The 20,903-nt window shown below is 40.7% G+C and overlaps 1 protein-coding gene and 1 long non-coding RNA gene across 4 annotated transcripts in view; one reads left to right on the forward strand and one right to left on the reverse strand.

Annotated features, from left to right (window-relative positions):
• Positions 1-19,220, reverse strand: part of LOC307016656 (xylosyltransferase 1-like) — a 38,884-nt gene extending 19,664 nt beyond the window's left edge. Inside the window, exons 1-4 of one of the 2 annotated variants that reach the window (XM_079645863.1) lie at positions 18,751-19,220; positions 4,906-5,446; positions 1,698-1,870; positions 650-852 (exon numbers count right to left, since the gene is read on the reverse strand). In XM_079645863.1, the coding sequence (XP_079501989.1) occupies positions 650-852; positions 1,698-1,870; positions 4,906-5,446; positions 18,751-19,032 (1,199 nt within the window). In that variant the 5' untranslated portion in view covers positions 19,033-19,220. Of the gene's footprint in view, positions 1-649; positions 853-1,697; positions 1,871-4,905; positions 5,447-8,064; positions 8,284-18,750 lie in introns of those variants that run through there. The other variant, XM_079645864.1, reaches the window with a different exon arrangement.
• LOC307016657 lies at positions 9,904-15,095 on the forward strand. 2 transcript variants are annotated; one of them, XR_013801860.1, is made up of 2 exons: positions 9,904-12,706; positions 14,278-15,095. It is a non-coding gene; the product is annotated as an uncharacterized lncRNA (long non-coding RNA). The 2 variants fall into 2 exon arrangements; XR_013801861.1 differs by having other exon boundaries at positions 9,904-12,627.
• Positions 19,221-20,903: the final 1,683 nt, after the last annotated feature.

Below are 20,903 nucleotides of genomic sequence, written 5' to 3' on the forward strand. Positions count from 1 at the left end.
TTTAAGGTTTTTTTTTTTTCATGAATTGAATAATTAAAAGGAAATCATTTCCAAATAGAAAATTGTTTCGAACACAAAAGGGACCAAAATGATAGTAACATTATGATGTGGTTTTCTACACATTTTGTATTTTAAATTAACTCTAGATTAAGAGCTGTATTGGTGTCTTTCCCCAAGTTTTTATCATACAAAATAAATACATATTGTGCAGCAATAGAGGAGAGTATATGAGAACTTCAGTTCCCCTTCAGAAACGGCTGACAGCCAGGTAAAGCGGTGAAAACATTCTAAATATAGCGTACACTTCAACTGATATGTATGTATCAAACACGTCCACAGAAGTACATTGCTTAGCTTTTTGCTGGCAAACCTGTCTGTTCCTCTAGACTGCATTTACTGTTAAAGTATCTTCAAACAATCTAAAGCTATCCTTTAAGCACAAATAGAAACCCTATGAGGGTAATTTGGGCTCTTAGTTTGAAATATGGCAATGACTGGTCCTTTAATTCAGTTCTTTAACACAATTACCAAATGAAAATAAAATGCAAATGAACATTTGACCTATACTTTTGCCATGAATTTAGCAATTCAGGTTAACTTCAAAAGTGTAATTGTCTTTCTGCTTCCCTCCTCTGACCCTGTATCCCACCTGATGGGGTAGTCTGCGGCGCTGAGGTTGATGAAGAAGTCCCAGGACCAGTCGGACATTTTGAGAAGGTCCTCCATGCTGCGCAGGTACATAGTCAGCAGGCTGGCCCCGCCCCAGATGGTGGACATCCGCCAGGGAGTTACCCGGACGTTAGGATACTGTCCGGCCAGAGACAGGACCTCTTTGTAGAGATAGTTGGACCTCTGGGAAGGTGGACATTACAACAGGGAAGGTTATAGGCTCTACTCCTCTCCAAAACTAACAGAGCTTGTGATTAAACACTGAACTAAGCAGGTTTAAATTACAAATCAGTGTTTCCTTGAAGGACTTAGGGCAGATTGGCTGTGAGCTAACATTAGCTCAGCTTGTTTCTCTGAAAAGTTAACATAGGACTAGTGATTTTGAAATGTAGCACACAAACAGTTCAAACAGATATAGTGTGGCTGTAATCAGACGGAAGACATTTTCTGACCTGGAGGGGGTGAGGCTTATATTATTAGAAATATATCAAATGACGAGTTTTTCTCTCTGATAAAGCGTTCATCTCGGTGCATTTCATTCGGGTTTGTCAAAATGCTTGCAGCTCAAAAAGCTCATGTTTTCTTTTTTTAATCCTGCGTAAAAAGAAGTATTAGAATGATTTAAAAGGGAGCAGGAATGAGTCCAGAAATGTGTTAGCATTTTAGTTCCCTAGAAGTATCGTGGTCTATTGGATTTATTAGTTAGAAGCCTGAAATAAGGTCTGTGATTAGCACAAGCTTAAGAGATTTCAATGATTTGTTCTACAACATGAAATACATCAGTTAATACCCCACTTGATAATTGTGTTTGTTATTTTGTCTAGCTTAGCAGTGGTGACCAGTAAGTGATGTGAGTGTGATGTAGTCCCCATAGCCTTACGTTAGCTTTTTCATTCTGGAGATTGCATTTGCATCTCGTTAAATGTTAAAGGCGCTGTTAATGTGGAGATTTCTGTGCATGTCTTTTCCGGGTCGGCCTTTGAAAATACGTCATCCCTTCCCCGCTCTGTGACAGTGGGTGTTCTCACCTGGTCCACATGGATGTAGTAGTAGTGCGAGGTGTGGTAGATGGCTTTGAAGAGACGCTGGAACTGACGTGAGGACCGGCCGTGGACCACCAGGACGAAAGCCATCCGGGCCGGGACCAGCTGAGCGGACCCCGAGGGGTCCTCGTCCCACTGTACGTTCACATTGGCCTTACCTGGACAGAGGGGAGCAGCTCAGTACACAGGCAGCATCTTTTACAGAACAGTTGACATAAAATGTTGCATTCATGTCCTGTTGCCAAAACAGTTCATATCAGCACTCGGGTAATTAACACATTTTCCAACGGGGTCTGCTGTCTAGGGAATTAATTAAAAAAATCGAATTTGTTTTAATTGTGTTGTTTCCAGCTCCTATTGGGATTGGCTGTTTTTCGTTTCTATACAATAGGAAATAAATAATGCACATATTTTTTTGACATACAAAGAAAACAACTCATTTGAAAACATGATTGTATACTGGTTTTATTTAAATATATATTTTTGTATTTCAATTTTATAGTTATTATTTGACTATTATTATTTATAATTTCATTTCTTCTCATCTTATACGTTTTTGTCATCTTTAACTATTTATTATTATTTTTTTAATCTATTGTGAAGCACATTGAGTCAGCGCCTGAGGTATGCAATTTGCTACATAAATACAATTTTAACACATTTGTCAAATAATGAGGTTTATCCAACATTGTTAATCCCATACTGTGGTACAACTGTAGTTTGGGATATATTTATCGAAACAAAAAACACCAAATCAGCAATTTTCTACAAACATATTTTGTAAAAAATCTAAAAAGAGAACATCAAGACAGACTAATTGCTGCATTGTTTAAGTGCAGGTTGCAAGGAAACGTCACGCCGCTCTTGTTCTTAATCTTTTATTATTTTGTGGAAATGCTGTTCAGTCTGTGGCTGTCTGAGCTAAATCTGCCTCCTGTATATACAAAGCCTCCGACAGCCTCATGCTTCTCCATCATCACGCTCACCCTAAAGTTGGCACGGGTTGAGGCCTGCTCCGCCTAATTAGTGACCTTACCCGCGCTGTGGGGCATGCTGGGAGTTTCAGGATGAATAGCTGTAATCTGGTGTAGACAGGGGGAGCGATGCACGCAGTGCTGGAATGTAACTAAATACATTTATTCGAGGACTGGACTTTTTTGTCATACGTGTACTTTACTTCTATTGCTACCTTATACTACTCCTTTTGTGCAATATTTACTATGCTTAGGCGGTAAAACGTGCAAATATTCAACTGTGCAATGCTCGCAACGTTTTGTACACTGTTTTTAAAGCATTATCTGGTTTGTACACACATTTTACTTTAACTAAATGGTTTTATTTTATTACAAAAATGAATCAAATTTCCTCCCAGAGAAAAATAAAGTGTTCTAATCATACCTTGAAATAAAAATGTTGGGAGAAATTATTTTCCTTTAATACAGTCTTTTAAAATGTTTTAAACATTAAATCACATAATATTCTTATAGGATATGAGGTAGTGTACTCCCAATAGGGCTGGGTGATATGGAGTATATCAAATGCCGCAATATTTTTGACCAAATACATCTATTTGTTGGACAAAAACAGAATAATATAATATTCTATAACACTATAACAATTGAAAAGATCCCTTGTGTATAATGAGTACTTCTTCTTTTGACACTTAGAGCCCATTTGACTGATAATACTGCACTTCTATAGCTTATATAAATATGTTATTGATATAGAGATATTTGGATGGCTTTAAAGCCCTATATCTACTCGTAGAGTGATCTTTCTGAATTCACCACATTACTGATGATTATTTAACAAAATTGTCATTGTGTAAATATTTTGTGTAATCATCAATGAATAAGACTGCAATGTCGTCAAACATATATCGGATTTTTTTTCATATTGCTTAGCCCTAATTTTAATACCAGTTTTCTACTCTTACTTAAGTAAAGGATTGGAGTAGTTCTCCCACCACTGGATGCACACAGAAACACCAAAGCCACACCAGTCTGTGGATATAATGACTAGCCTATCATCAAAGCAACCTATAATCACATCAATTTAACCCCAAACGGCGCAGGGTGGTTCAGAGAGAACGACTACAAGCAAATCATTAGTCAGCGAATCCAAAAATAAGACGGCAAAGTGCTTGCTTAATTGGGGTGTAATTACTCAGGCTGAGTCTCATCCTCTGTGTCCGTCCGCGCTTCAGCTCCCTGAAAATAAAACTGGCAGCGGACTGGAAGCGTCTTCATGGCACGTGCCGGGTTAAAAATGCTTCTGAAAGGGTACATTTAGAAAATATAAATCTCTCTTTGCCACTTCAAAGCAGCCGCCTGTTCATCTGATTCCTTGTCCTTACGTCTTTCAGTCTGTCATTTGTTAACTTGCTCAATCAGCCGCTGTCATAACTAAAGGGATAAATCTGTCCTTAAATCATAGGTTAATACATTTAAGCCAACTATGTCATATTTTGGATTACACCCATATTGTAAATATAGTCTCATGAAATATGCTACATCAGTCCTTTTTCAGATTCAGTCCACCAGAAAAATAAATGGCCACCATTTATTTTTAGCCTTACTACACTTTTTCTAACCTAATGGACATCTTCCGTTTTTTAAGATCCTCCAAAGAAAAGATTAGAACAGTGGTCCTCAACCAGGGGTCAAGACCTCAAAGGGGGTTTCGAGGGAAAAAATGTAATACATACGTATTTGAAACTGGGGGTGGGTCATACATTAAAATCATCTATACCAGTCATATCATTTGCCTTAGATTATATTTTGTTGAGTGTATTGGAGATACATCTTCACAAGCCTTAAGCCCTATTCATGTAACCATTCACAGCACAAATGTCCTTTAGATACCAACATGCATTAAACCACCTGCAAGCATATACATATTTTTGTTAACGTATTTATTGTTTTATATAGTTGTATAATTGTAACTCTTATTTCTGGTGTTCAAATATATATTTTTATTATTTTCTTTTCCCATTTTGTCTTATTTTCTTTTAAAATGGAGCAACTGTTCCGAAACACAATTTCCAACTGGGTTAAATAAAGTATTCTGAATTTCATTGCCAACAACTGAGCAGTAGCTATTATCCATATGGCAATAAACTATTTAAACCTTTGAAATAAAAGGTTTCATCTGCTGATATTTCATCTCGAGTATAAATGAGTGCAGATCTCACCTTCTATGGGGCAGTAGCGAGGCACTGTCTCCGGCATCAGGGCTTTGTTTTTGTGTTTGCAGTAGATCTCCACTATCTGCTGCCGACACTCGCGGCTCTTGGCCCGGGACAGAGCAGAAATGGCTTCCTTCCCGCTGATCTCGCACTGCGGCTGCTCCTTCTTCACCACCGCGCTGGGCGGTGGCAGCGTAGAGGACCTCTTTGCCGTGTGAAACTGATCGGACCCCCACACCGGTATTGGGACCGTTGGAACCTGGGGGTGGGGTTTACGGACGTGGGTGCGATTGTTATGGGGACCCACCCCTCTGGGTTGCACCGGAGGGAACTTAAGGACCTCGTTTGCAGGTTTTCCCAGCATGCTCTGTGCTTGGGCCTTGTCCAGCTTGCGCTTGGAGTTAACGAGTGGAAACCGCTGCCGTCGGGCTCCCAGGTTGCTGTTGCTGTTGCTGTCGATGGTGTCAAAGTCTTTAGGGACCGAGTTCTCGTTGTTGTTGCTGTCTAGGCGGAGTTTCTCCTTGGGACGGTGGGAATTGTAGGCATCCTGTAAATGAAAAAAATTGATTAATATATTGTAGAAGTTGTGAGAAAGAAAAACAATCAACAACTATCTTTGATGTGGGATGAGTCATTCATTAAAGCGGTCCTATTGTACTTTTTGGTGTTTTACCTTCCCTGCTTTGTGTTATAGGTTTTTCTGCATGTAAATGGTCTGCAAAGGATAAAATCCCAAAGTTCCCTCCATAGGGAGTTTCTCTCCCACACTCCCCCTGCCTGAAACACCTCGATTGGACTCCTTTGTTTACCTCCGTGAAATAATGACCTCATGTCACTTGCGCTCCTATTGGCTAGTGCTCCAACACATTATACGTGATAGAGAAGTCCCAAACATAAGCCTAAAAGGTCGACCAATCACAACAGAGCCGGCCAGCTAACCAATGAGAGCAGACTTGGCTCTGGTTTCAGACAGAGGGTGAAAAGAGGTGCTGCAGCACAGGCAGCATGAGAAAAATAAAGAGCTTTTTGAACATTAATGCATATAAACATTTCACAGTAGACACAAAATACAAATATGATCCTGAAAATGAGCATAAGAGGACCCTTTAAGACAGCTGAAATCTCAAAACCACTCTGAACTCTCAAAACAACTACTCTCAACCCTGTATTTTTCCAGAGTAACACACTGACACTGTCCAACTGTTATTGTATAAGTGCAAAAGTAAAACATCAAAGAAAAGGCACTTAAGTTGATTACTACCACAGACAATGGTGAATTATGTCCTTAGAGTCCGCTACAACACAATCATAACAATGACATCCTGTAATCCTGTAAGAACTGCCTAACATCCGCACACAGAGAAAACAAACATGGCTGATGTTTACTGGTCCACACATCTTTCTTTTCAACAAAAGAATCCAGTCGTATGTTATTATATAGCAATTAAAAAAGGTACCACGCTGCGAGTAATTGATAAACAAATGTTCATTTAATTGATTGCCATGAACATTTTAAAAGAATTTGTAATGCCAGCAACATTCTACTAGTTTAGTCCAGATTGAAATAGGTCAACAATTATTTGATAGATTGCCATGATATTTTGTGCAGAGGTTAATTAGAAAAACAGTACACAATAACAAATAATTCAGAATTCAAAAGTTTCCGTAGTTTCTTTTCTTACAAAAACAAATCGTACATTTAAAATATTGAAAACTGTGTAGGTTTGGTTCTCATTGTATCTCCAGAATTGTGCAGATTACCAATCTACAGTATATTCACTTTGGTCCCTGGCTTTTTTATTCAGTCAGGCATCACTTTCACTCTTTCTAGGAAAAAGAAACAGAGGGGAAGAAGGAAGAAAGGAATGATTTCCTGAGCCCAGTGACCTTTAACCCCTGAGACACGGCAGCTGTGGCCTTGACCTCCCAGAGTCAGAGGGTGATATATACTGTATTTGGAGCTGCGTGTGTGTATGTGTGTTACACTTGCATAGCCACATGGCCTTGATGGGTGTTTTAATCCCATAGATCGTTCTTTATCTGTCTTTTCCAGGGATAAAGAGAGTGTTTCTGACACACACACACACACACACACACACACACACACACACACACACACACACACACACACACACACACACACACACACACACACACACACACACACACACACACACACACACACACACACACACACACACACACACACACACACACACACACACACACACACACACACACACACACACACACACACTCTGAGTACTTGTGGGAAGACTTTAATATCAGGTCTCTTGCCACCTGCTCCACACAAAACCTTTCATTATCTCATCTGTAATATTGGTTACAGTTGTATAGTTTACAGTTGTAGCCCCACTAAGGAGAGTTAAATCAAAAGCTTAACAACACATTAACTATTCAAAGAATCAGAGTAAAGTAACAGACATTTTGACCTTTTTCTGATGTTTTTATGGGCAATCTTAGCTACACTTCCAGTAAGAAGAAAAGCTTAATAAATTGTATTTTGTTCAATATGTCAAACTGTCAGTATATTGTATGTTGCCTTGTTGGAGGAGCCTGGGATTTAAGATTTCCATTGCAAACAACTACACTGTAACTATTGTGCATAGGACAATAGAGCCTTTAAATTATTGAATCTCCACATATTCTTAATGACTCATACAGTGGTCACGTCGACCTTCTTCCTTGCCGCTTTTGTTTCCTTTCCCTCTTTCTTTTCACCTCCTAAACTTCTGCTCTATAAAAATGTGCTGGCATGCAGGGGCGGCGCCAGGGGGGAGCACCCCCCAGGATTGCCAAAAGCACCCCTTAAACACCCCCAAGAAATATGTTTTTTTCGATTTTTTGATCGATCAATGCAAATGTGAAAACAAACAAATGTTCGACCAAAAACATAAAGCCAAAACAGGTGATTAGGCCAATGGCCAGCACACATTAGATTTTTGACCTACCCATAGGCTAAATTAATTTGTGACACTTGAGTGACTTCCTGTTAGCTGGAGCGCCAAATTATTTGCTAACACCAAAGTGAAAAATGGATCGTTTTTTAGTCCTTAAACGTCCACGTGTGGACACTCAATCAAAACCACCTGAAAGCGAGAGGGATTCTGCACATAATAGGCCTCGTGAGTAGAAGTAACTTACCTCTGGCTCTCTGTGTTTCATTCAAGCTCTGCTCTGTGTGTGTGTGGCACGAGCCATTTTGTGTGCGTGCGCGAGCACCGGTGGGTCTCTACCCTCTACCGGAGATCGTTGTGGTTAGCATCTGGTGCTAGCTAGCCAAGCTAACGGATATAAGGAGCTTTTTCAACAACAAAGTGGAGGGAGAACTCTCTCCTGTCAGACTGAGAGTCTCAGATAACCTCAGCTCAGGTGAAGTAAAGGACTCTCAGTGTTTAGATAGTTAACTTTAGTCTAGTTATCTCAGTGGGTCTCAAACGTTTTGTTTTAAAAAGGGGAGTGATTTGTAAAATATCTATAAAGAAATAGTAAATCTGTTTGCAGTTCTGTTTCATATGTATGTTGAGAGATGTATCCATAGATCTCTTAATTTTGCTCTCAAAGTGCACCAGATTGATGCTTTTAACTTCAATATTTAAAAAAAAATCTTCGAGAGCATTTCAAAATGCAAGATGGGGGGTGGGGGGGTGCTAGTGGATCGCCGGAGCTGTTAGATTAACATTAACATGCTTATATTGTAGTTCTAAGTGCAATGCCTTGCGGCCTGTAGCATTATCCTTGACTGAGCATATGTGTGGGCAGGAAAGGAGTGAGCAGAGAGTAGAGTAGTTGTCGATTTTTGTTCTTTTTTCTGTGACTATCTGCCTCACCCTCTCAGACTTTCAGTTGTACGCGCTACTAAAGAGATGTGTTACCATGGAAACCAAACAATGGTGTAGCTGTATTAAAGTCCGAGTGGAAACAGTCCTGAGTAAATCTGATTTAGTCAGAAATCGGGAGAAATGCGGGAGAAATATGACCCTGGGAGGAAACCCGGAGAGGGCAATGAAATCGGGAGTCTCCCGCGAAAATCCGGAGTATGAGTTGCAGTAGAAAATTCAACTGTAGCGCTGGTGCATTAATGGGAAACCCTTAAAGTTTGAGCACCCTCTATGAAACGTCAAGCTACCCCACAGCATCCCCTAGAGAAAATGTCTACACACACACACACACACACACACACACACACACACACACACACACACACACACACACACACACACACACACACACACACACACACACACTCTGAGTACTTGTGGGAAGACTTTAATATCAGGTCTTGCCACCTGCTCCACACAAAACCTTTCATTATCTCATCTGTAATATTGGTTTAAAGGAATGAGAGTGTGTGTTTGTTTTTGTAGTTGCAGTGAATTATTTACAGCTCTCCTGTGATCAGTGAGTGTAAAAGTACAGCGGTAACCTGGTACTTTTCCCAGGAATAGTTCCGATAGTTCCTGGGATTTTGCGTTCACACCAAAATGATCTGGAACTAGAACTTTTTTTGCAAACCTTTTCACCCCTTGTTAGTGTCTGCTAGAGAGCTAGAGAGCAGGGACTTTTCTGCGGAGAAAAAGGCATTTCTGACTGGCTGGGCGAATTGCAAACCACGCCCCGTAAAACTCTGAAAAGTGTTTGCCGCCATTTTATTTGCTCGTATTAGCATTAGCCCAGCGCACCAACGGAGAGAGACTAACTTATGGCAACACAAAAGAATAATGGTGCATGAGGACAAAATGGCCCAACTTTTGAGAGAGCGAAACGTCACAGATTACCCATCATGCCTAGCTGTCGGAGCAGAAGAACCCGTATGTGCGCTCACAGAGCATGCGCCCCCCTTAAACCCCGCCCACCGAGCTCCCATCTTGACTCATTAGAATGAATGGAGACAGAAAATAAATCTAGATTCGGCTTTTCGTGCATTTTACAACTTTAAGGACCGAATGATTCTAAGAAGGGCTATAAAATAGTTCATACTGGGTAGTTTATATAGTTTTTTTTTAAAGTATACGCTGATTTGAAGAAGAAGAAGAATTGACGTCAGCGGTTCCCTCAGGGACTTATTCCGGTGTGAATGCGATCTACTAGATTGTTCCGGAACTAAAGATTTCCGGGGAAAATAAGTTCCGGGAACTATTCCTGGGAAAAGTACGAAAGCGCCTAATAAGATATTTTGATAAAAGTTTTTCCATTTGTTTTCATTTTTTTTGTTATGAAAATGTTATATACATATGCTGAAGTGCATCGGATTCATTGCTTAGCTTTTTAACGGGTTGTTTTAATTGGGTATGTAGAATCATGGATTTCAAAGGGATTGGTATTGACTACGAAAATGTAAGTTTGTGGTATTGCGACATCCCGACTCCTAACTGTAAAAATGTCTCTTGAATTTGCCTTCAAAATAACACCAACTGTTTTTCTCTCTCCTAAGTTTTTCCCAAGAAATCTGGGCATTCCATGGAGACGGACCACAGCTAAAATACTACTGCCTACCTACAAAGACATCATTCTTTATACACGCACCGAACGCATGTACACACACACACACACACACACACACACACACACACACACACACACACACACACACACACACACACACACACACACACACACACACACACACACACACACACACACACACACACACACACACACACACACACACACACACACACACACACTGTAAGTCAGTTTGCAGCTTCCTATTGAAGTAGTCTCAGACCTCCTGCTGCTGGATGATAAAGGCGACAGAAAACAGACAAAAGAGCCCGCAGCGAGAGGCATTAAAGAGGGGAGGAAAGGGAAAGAAAGAGGGGAAGGGGGCAAGAAAGGAGACCTGTTGATCCGACAACTGTTGATTAGAGGTTGAGGACAAACGGGTAAATGCATTTTAACGTCAAAATGGTTTGAGGATGGTGATATTGATAAGATCCTCCATGTTTATCACCCTCCTTAAATGGGGAATTCTTTTAGATGTACAGCTGATTTCAATCCAGAACCGGTATGTCATTTATTTACCTATCTAAAGACCTGCACCTTCAATGAGCCAATCACCAGAAACCATAATTTATAATATAATTGGTAGATCAATCCATAATGTAAATAAGCATCAGTTGCAACCATAATATTTAGTATAAAAAGGTTTAGTGTGTGTGTGTGAGAGAAAGAGAGAACACCTTTGAATGAAGCAATAAAGAGCTCTTTCACCAGGCTGTATGGAGTCCCAGTCACACATTAATCAAACACTTGTGTGTGTGTGTGTGTGTGTGTGTGTGTGTGTGTGTGTGTGTGTGTGTGTGTGTGTGTGTGTGTGTGTGTGTGTGTGTGTGTGTGTGTGTGTATGTTTGTAGTCAGTATACCTGTGGGAACATACAGCCAGGAATTTATTGCAATGAAAACCTTACAGTATATGCTCAACTGAGGTAGAAATACTACTGTATTGGGGATAACAATTTGTGACAACGTGCAGTACAATTTAAAACTATTTATTTATTGTTGTATTATCTTTCCAAGCATATACAGTATTTTATAAAGTACATGCTTTAGTTGTTGTATGTGAGTATTGTCTTTGTTTGTAATGTATGACTTTGGCTGTGAATTGTTTTAAAGGGGCCCTATTCTGCTCTTTTTTAGGTTCAATTTTATTTTGTGCCTCTTCTGTGACATGTCTCCATGCTTTAATGTTCAAAAAAAGGAGGCGCGTGGCTCAGTGGGTAGACCTTTGGTGTTGGGATCAGGGGGTCACAGGTTCAAACCCCACTGCAGTCAGCATGTCGTTGTGTCCCTGGGTGTGACGACTTCGTCACTATGGACTGATGGCTTTGGGCCGGGTGATATTGCACTTTATTAGCGTGATTGCACAGTACAGTTAACATTGCGTATTTGCACATAATTTATACTAATTATTGAAGTAGTATTTTTTTAACTGATTAAACCGTATTTATTGAAATGTCGTCTGGACGCTGGGATAAGGATGACAGCGGTTGAGTGTAATCAGGGTGCAAATAACATGTTGAATGTCTGTGGCTGATGATTATGTGCACCTGGGGCCCTGGGTTGTCTCCTCCCCCCTCACCTGTGTTTAATTGCTCCCCCTCACCTGTGTCTAATTAGTCTGTATATTTAAGTGCTGTTTCTTGTGGTGCTCAGAGGGTGTGTGTGTGTGAGAGATCGTTATGGCTGCAGGATGTGAGAAAGGAGAACAGCATGATTGCGGCTGTGAACTTTGTACGCATATTTGAGTAAATGCCCACGTCGGGTTATATTTTTGGACGTTCTGCCTCTGCCTCCTTGGTCTGGGCCGCTCAACGGTCAGTCTCACAATTGGTGTCAGAAGTGGGATTCGACCAAGTGAGGAGGTGACAATGACGAGAGGAAAGAAGAGGGACCAAAGAGAGGAACCGCGGCTGGGGGTGGCTAGGCCTGGAACTGACCAGGGGGCCACGGCTGCTGAGGCAGCAGGAGACGAGAGACAAGGAGGAGAAGCTAACGGACGAGCTAACGGAGACAAGGAGGAGAAGCTAAGGGACGAGCTAACGGACCCACGAGGAGTCGACAGAACCTGGGTTGGAATAGAGGCAGACCAACGCCTTACAACAGGTCAAACAGCTTCTGGATAACGGCTTCACTGGCCCCGCTGAAGGTGGCGGAGGAGGCGGTGTTGAAACCGGGTGGCTGACTGGTGGTCCCGAAACCGAGACTGTAAGACACTGTGCTTCCTGGGGAGAGGAGGAAGGAAATGTGACGACTTCGTCACCATGGACTGACGGCTTTGGGCTGGGTGATATTGCACTTTATTAGCGTGATTGCACAGTACAGTTAACATTGCGTATTTGCACATAATTTATACTAATTATTGAAGTATTATTTTTTTAACTGATTAAACCGTATTTATTGAAATGTCGTCTGGATGCTGGGATAAGGATGACAGCGGTTGAGTGTAATCAGGGTGCAAATAATATGTTGAATGTCTGTGGCTGATGATTGTGTGCACCTGGGGCCCTGGGTTGTCTCTGCCCCCCTCACCTGTTTAATTGCTCCCCCTCACGTGTGTGTGTGTGTTTCAGTCAGTCAGTCAGTCAGTCACATGATTGAGGCTGTGAACTTTGTACGCATATTTGAGTAAATGCCCACGTCGGGTTATATTTTTGGACATTCTGCCTCCTTGCTTGGTCTGGGCCGCTCAACGGTCAGTCTCACACAGGGCAAGACACTTCACCCCAAATTGCTCCTGTGGGGATTGCCCACAGTATTGAGTATGTAAGTCGCTTTGGATAAAAGCGTCTAATAAGTAACATGTAATGTAAAAAAAAGGTCTTTATTGTTCACATACTGCCTGTGCTGAAGCACGTCTTTTCATCCTCTGTCTGAAACCAGAGCCCAGTCTGCTCATATTGGTTAGGTGGCCAGCTCTGTTGTGATTGGTTAACTGCTTAAAGATGTCCCTCCCTTGCAAATCACATACAATGTGTTGGAGCGCTAACCAGTAGAAGCGCGTAGGTTACATGGTGATGTCACTAAGTTACCGAAGTAAACAAGGGAGTCCAATGGAGACGTTTCTTGCAGGGGGGGTTTACAAAAACCAAAACACACTACAGGGAAGGGAGAGCCCCCAGAGCGCCTAATAGGGTCTCTTTTAAGTTGAATGCAAACAGAATATCTAATGAGGCTCAACACACAGAAAACAAACAAAATAAGTCTTAACAAAATGTAAAAAAAAAGAGGTGACAAAAGGAAAAACGGAGGCAGATGGACAGAAAGAAAGCTAAATGGACTATTAAACGAGGGACAGGATGGCGCTGTGAAACCTGGCGGAAGCAACAGGACGCCCCGGGATTACCGCAGGGATTTAAGTATATCTATGCCAGATTTAGTGAGAATTATCTCAAAGGAAAACATAAAGCAGCTTTCTGGTTTTAACATTAGTGTGTTGTGCGTAATCGGCAAGAGAGAGAGTAACATGCCAGCATGATCCTAGAACTTACGCCCTGATTTCTGACCGTATGCACTATGATGCTCCTTCAAAATAAATCATTATAAATATAATTATATAGTTTGAAAAATATTTGTTCAACAAAAAAGTTGGCATAAAAAGTTGCTTACGATAATTTAGTCAAGCAAAAATAATGCATTTGGATTATATTTCCCAGCCATGTTTCATGGGCCTAAATCAACAAGCTAATAATTTTATTTATATAAAAAGATCTTGTCATGTGGGATCGTTTTTTAAATTGGAAGACGATAAGAAGAAGGCAGTGTGCCAAATATGCGACAAGAAACTGGCCTACCTATTATTATGCCACACTACTTTATCTTGTGCACGTGAATAATAAAAACCTATTTGATTTTAAGGTTGTCCGCCTGGCTGAACATCTACACCAGCGACAGACCGTTCGGGAGGTGGAAGGAGAGCCGGCAGCAAGCGATAGAGAAGAGGAGACTGCCGTGCCAACCCCCCAAAAAAAGAAACGGCAGGATATTCTGATGCAGTCTGAGTCTGATGATGAAGAGGAAAAAGAACACGATGGAGACAGCGCAAAGAAAGAGATGGAGCAATATTTAAGAGACACGACTAAAATCCAGTCTTGCCCACTTGCATGGTAGAAGCACAACAGTGACCGGTATCCCAAACTGGCATTTGTGGCCAAGCACTGCCTTTGCGTTCCGGCCACTTCAACCCCGTCAGTGCGCATTTTCTCAAAGGCTGGCTACATCGTGAACAAGACCAGAAGTTCACTTTTACCTGAGAATGTGGACTAACTCATCTTCCTCGCACACAACATGAAGAGAGTGTAGGTAGGCTTACGGCTTAGTCAAATGAAGCTTGCAACCTGATTGTGATTTATTTGTTTATTTGAAAGACTGGAAAGAAATTGTTTGTTTATTGAAGTGTATGCTGCCGTTATTGTTATAGCGCTCAATCGCGCTACATCCTACCTTGTTCTATTTGTTACAGTTCGTTTTATTCTATATAAAGCCATTCATTTATTTGTATTTAAATTGTTTGTTTATTAAAATGTGTGCTGCTGTTATTATAATTGCGCTACCTTGTTCTATTTATTACAATTTAGGAGTATTTAAATAAATGCAACAGTGTCTCGGTAACAAGTATTACACTGTTAGGCCTACTGTTACGGCTATCTTATTAAAAGTATTGTTGTTATAACAAATATGTGTGTTGTATCTTTGTTTGACTCTTCAGGTTGTAAAACGTTATAGATGGAATTTGGTGAATATCTGGGTTCAGTGTATGCCAGGTCTACTGGGGCCAACTGAAACTATTAGATCTTGGAAGATCATGTGATTGGTGGTTGATGCTTTCAAAAATGTATTTGTACTTCAGCAACTCACATTCTACATAATGTTCACATAGGGACAGTACTTCTTTTAAGGTAGATTGTTGTTGACATTTCTGGTGCTTTGAGCTCTAAAAACCTTTGTAATCATCACAGCTACACTTCTAATCCCAACCCTCACCAAATATCCCTTCTATCCAAACATATTCTCACTGTAAAGGTTTTAAAGCTGATCTCACAGATACAGAAGAATCACAGATACAGAAGAAACACACACACACAGGATTATCGAACAATCTAAACTAGATTAGAAAGTATTAATTACATCGGTGGAACCTGATCCAAACCAATCCTCTGATCTAACCAGAACTGTGTGTGTCTGTCTGTTTGTGTGTCACTTCCCCGCAAAGGTGTGATGAATGTGAGAGTTGTGCAACAACTGTGGCACCATCCACGACGGCTGTAAACACACTGAGTCAGTACACATGATGGGTCACATGCACACTACTAAACAGTGCATGACCCAAAAACGTAGACACAGCATCACCCAGACAGTGCCAAACACGGTGCATCACGTACAAACACACACAGTGCTACACACAAATGACACAGACACCAGGCTGGTTGATGGAAACACTGCAGGTATTTTTAATGCTTCTGTGGAAGGTGCTGCAGTGAAAGTCTCACACACACACACACACTTTTATTGGAAATAGGATGCTCCTTCCTGTCAATAAACACACTCCCACACAATTTATCAGCTTCACACGTGTTCAGTCTTCACTGATTTTCACTACAGAATCACAAAGCTGCAACAGAAAAAAAAAACATGCTATTAGGGCTCCACTTAATGAATAATGTCTAAATATCCATTGATCCGTTTATTTCATTTGGGGATTAATCAAGCATCTTGTTTGCTAAATAACTTTAACAAACACAGAAATCTTTACTGCCCATCAATCAATTGATCAAATGATTGATATTTCACAGTCCCGGGAATCAACAGGCAGATGAACTTTAAAAGGCAACAGCACAAATATTTTAAAATCAACTGGGAAATTGAATTTGTTAATAAGGAATAACATTTATTTTTGCACCAAACTCGGGAGAAAGTTTACAGTTGTAGCCCCACTAAGGAGAGTTAAATCAAAAGCTTAACAACACATTAACTATTCCAAAAATCTATTATTTGCACACTAAATTATATTTTTTTGCATAACATGGGCAGCCCTTTGTAGACTATATTCTGTCAAGGCACTATGCTGTTTGTTGAGTGGAGAAATTTAAAACCAAACTGTCAACATAACACACAATCAATAACATATAATATACACATCATGATATTTTAGGACAATATCTTTAACATTGATAGATTCTGTATGGAAATTCTCAATATATCTGCACTAACTTACAGCAAGTTTTTCAATTTGTGAGTGACTGAACTGTAGCTAGAAGTCTATTAAACTGAGGATGTTCTCTGTTTTCTCACATTTAACACACAAAATAATTAGCAGCCCTAAATTAATTAATCTGTGCAACACTACAACAACATGGAAAGCCATAAACGCTGCACCCTCTGTGAAAGAGGATGCAATTGCCAAACAATTAAAGGTTCCAACTTCTTCATTGAAATGTCTTTGCTGCTGGTGTTTAGGATCATTTGTTGAATATATGAACATAAAAAGGCATTTTTGAAGATTTAGGCTGTAACAGACATTTTGACCTTTTTCTGATGTTTTTATGGGCAATCTTAGCTACACTTCCGGTAAGAAGAAAAGCTTAATAAATTGTATTTTGTTCAATATGTCCAATTGTCAGTATATTGTATGTAGCCTTGTTGGAGGAGCCTGGGATTTAAGATTTCCATTGCAAACAACTACACTGTAACTATTGTGCATAGGACAATAGAGCCTTTAAATGATTGAATCTCCACATATATTTAATTACTCATACAGTGGTCACGTCGACCTTCTTCCTTGCCGCTTTTGTTTCCTTTCCCTCTTTCTTTTCACCTCCTAAACTTCTGCTCTATAAAAATGTGCTGGCATGTATCTCTACTGTTTTAAAAGCCAATAACTGTCAGGACATCACACACACACACACACACACACACACACACACACACACACACACACACACACACACACACACACACACACACACACACACACACACACACACACACACACACACACACACACACACACACACACACACACACACACACACACACACACACACACACACACACACACACACACACACACACACACACACACACACACACACACACACACACACACACACACACACACACACACACACACACACACACACACTGCATCCGGTTAACTGTAATGAAAGGACGTAAAAATGGATGCCTGCAATAGAACCCACGTCTCTCCCTCTCCTTCCTTCTGGCACACATACAGTACAATCGTGTCTTGACAACATGAGAACACCTGGATTCCACCAGGTAAAGCAACACACACACATACAGTAACAACATTTTCTTAACATAAAAACAATGTGGAATCTCCCCTCAGATGTTATACTTCTACTGACAGCATGCAACAAATCACCCATGTCGTTTCACAAGTTAATATCAGAGAGGGGCAATTACCATTAATAACATGGCTTAATCATTTCCCAGTTTCCAAAGGAGTCTGTAGGGTCCCTTAATATCACCAACAGAAGGGTTTTAATTAAACCCTTAAATCACAGATCTAGGAAGAGACTCACAATTAACAGTTTTATCCCACAGTTGCTCATTCTGTGCTTCAGTTACCTTAATATGAAAAGCTGAAATGTCTGTAAAGGTTTTATGCATTTGGGATACATACAAACTATGTTGATCTTTTATATTAAAAGTAATGAAAATGACGTACATTACTGCAGACGAGACGCTTTGCTGTATGTTGAGTGGAGAATTGCCAACCGAAGTGCGTTAACAAAACAGACTATTATATTTGTTTTTCATTTTCGATGACGCACATATAATGGAGAACACAAAATAAGATATTGTAGGACAACATCGGTGATTTTCTTACATTCGTCATGAACATGATCAATGTACATGCCCTTTCAGACAGCAAACATCGATATTTCCTTCCATCAATGCTGACTTTACAGTGGCTAACACAGCGAATTAAACTGATAAAGGTAAGTGGTTAAAAAAATATTCTGGCTTTAAGTTTTAAATGTATGGAAGGCTGCTTGCACATTACAGACAACTGAACAGTGACTACAATCTCCAGGAAAAGGCAAGCGAGTCCGTTTAACCTGGTAAATGTGGTCATTAATCGATTCCTTAAATGGGTATATTTGTATATCGAGGCTGGCCTGCCGACTCATGTATGCCAAAACAACAGCGGCAGCCACTCCGTAGCATCTCCTACGTAGCTACCATGCGGCTTCCCCCGGGACATACGCAAATGTTCAACTCGGTTGAGGAAACACAGGTGTAAAAATATCTAATTTGACTCACAAAACTTGTTTTAGCTGAAGCAGGTATTATTTTAAACCTTACCGCCTGCAGCTTGTGCTGTACGGCCGCCTTCCCGAGCGGCGGCGGGTCGCCCTTCTTTTGCAGCCCCCTCCGCGGGTGCTCCTTGTCTGCTTTGTTGAGCCCCCCGACTCGCTCCTCTCTTTTCTCCCGGCTCCTGGCGCCTCCGTCCCCGCCGCCTGCGGAGTCCAGGCTGCTGAAGTTCCACACGATGAGGGTCTGGACCAGCAGCACGGCCAAGGCGGCGATCAGCAGGGCGGACTTGGAGCGCCGGGCCAGCCTGCGGGGACACGGGATACCGGTCATCTTTCTCCTCCTCCTCCTCCTCCTCCCTCCGGCTCAGGCTGAGAGCCCCATCCGCTAAACACCGACAGCGGGGTGTGAATGCTCCCCTACTCGGCCTGAGAGGGACTACTGCCAGGCAGAGGAGGAGGGAGGGAATTTGGCAAAGGCTTGAAATGAGGAGAGAGAGGTTGAAGGCGGTAGAGAGGACACGGAGGCCCCCATGTGGCCATTGACATGTAAACAGTTTAGTGAACATTTATTTTTGTCATTAAGAGCAAATTACGTCGCTGCAGTTTTATTAACCATGCGGAGAAGAGGAGCACCAGAAGTCACTGCCGGAGCCAGCATTTCTGCGGGCCTGGGCAGCATGTTGTAGAGTAGCTCCGATAAATAATCAACAACCAACTGCAACTACGAACAAAAATAGAGAATACAATCAAATAATACTAAAACTGAACAATAATAACATAAAATAATAATAATGGTAATAATATGAATTAGTGCTCTCAAATTGATAAATGCATGAAAACATACGATAAAAATACAAATAAACTAAATGATTTGCATGCACAATGCACATTTCTTGCATTGTGCCAGTCCAAGCGGATTTATTTGAGCTACACACAATAACAACTGGCCCTTGAATTCTCATAAGAAATAATGAAAATGAATTAATACATGTCAACAAAAATGTATCTTGGTTCAACTGATGGGAGATTAATGATATTTAATACACACACACACAAACACACACATGCAGTAGCTGCTCTCCTTCTAATACATTTTCCACCAGATTAGTCTGATTTCCTTCATATTGCAGCAAAGTGCGAGAAATCTAATTGAATGAACATCTAAATATTGAAATAATTTCTTCTATTTTTGACTACTTGCCCTCATCAGACATTGCCAAAGTGGTTATCCCATAATGAAAATGCACTCATCTCTGGATAGAAATTCAGATTTCATCTAATTACAATGTTACAATTAAAATGTTAAAATACATTGCACAAATACATTACATACATACATTAAAATACAATTAAAAGGTTGCATGTCGAATGCAACCTAATGGTATCAGCAGGATCGTCGACGTTCACACCGGAGTACTTTTCCCCTTACTTTTCCCCGTACTTTTCCCGTTTAGTTCCGTTATTAGGCTACCCCTTATTTTGCGTTCACACCAAAAAGAGAACTTAGTTCCGGGAACTTTTACCCCCATTTGTAGTGCCTGCTAGAGAGGTATTACTATCCTGGGGAGAAAAAAGTACCAATTTCTATTGGCTGGGCGAATTGCAAACCACGCCCCGTAAAACTCAGAAAAGTTTTGTGAAGCCGCCATTGTTTGCTGGCATTAGCATTATTAGCATTAGCATTAGCCCCGCGCACCAACGGAGAGAGAATAACTTATGGCAACACAAAAATGGGAGCGGTGGAGTGATGAGGAGGTGTTGGCGTTCTGGCGATTTACTCGGACGCCATAGATATATATAAACACTAGAGGACTCACCCGCGCTGCTGGCCAATGGAGACCGACGTTGCCACATGGCCGCCATCTTGCTAAAGGCAGTGCCCTCATTCATAACATTGTGGTTTACTATTTAAATAACCATAGCTTGCTCAATTTTCAACCAATTTTCAAACGGTTTGGTTTTTTATAAACATCGAAGATCTAGTTATGATACTGCATACTTATAATCATGGACTTTCATATGAAAATAACATTAAGCAGATAAAGCAATAGCTATACACACACACACACAAGGTATTTATATTAAATATTTGCAGGTGTATATATTTCCATTTATGTTATTATATTGTTAATATTTAAAATAAATTATAAAATTAAAATATATTTATATTTTATGTATAAAAATCGGTCTCATGTTACCACT

This window comes from Notothenia rossii (assembly GCF_949606895.1).
Source record: "Notothenia rossii genome assembly, chromosome: 8".
NCBI classification, from domain to species: Eukaryota; Metazoa; Chordata; class Actinopteri; order Perciformes; family Nototheniidae; genus Notothenia; species Notothenia rossii.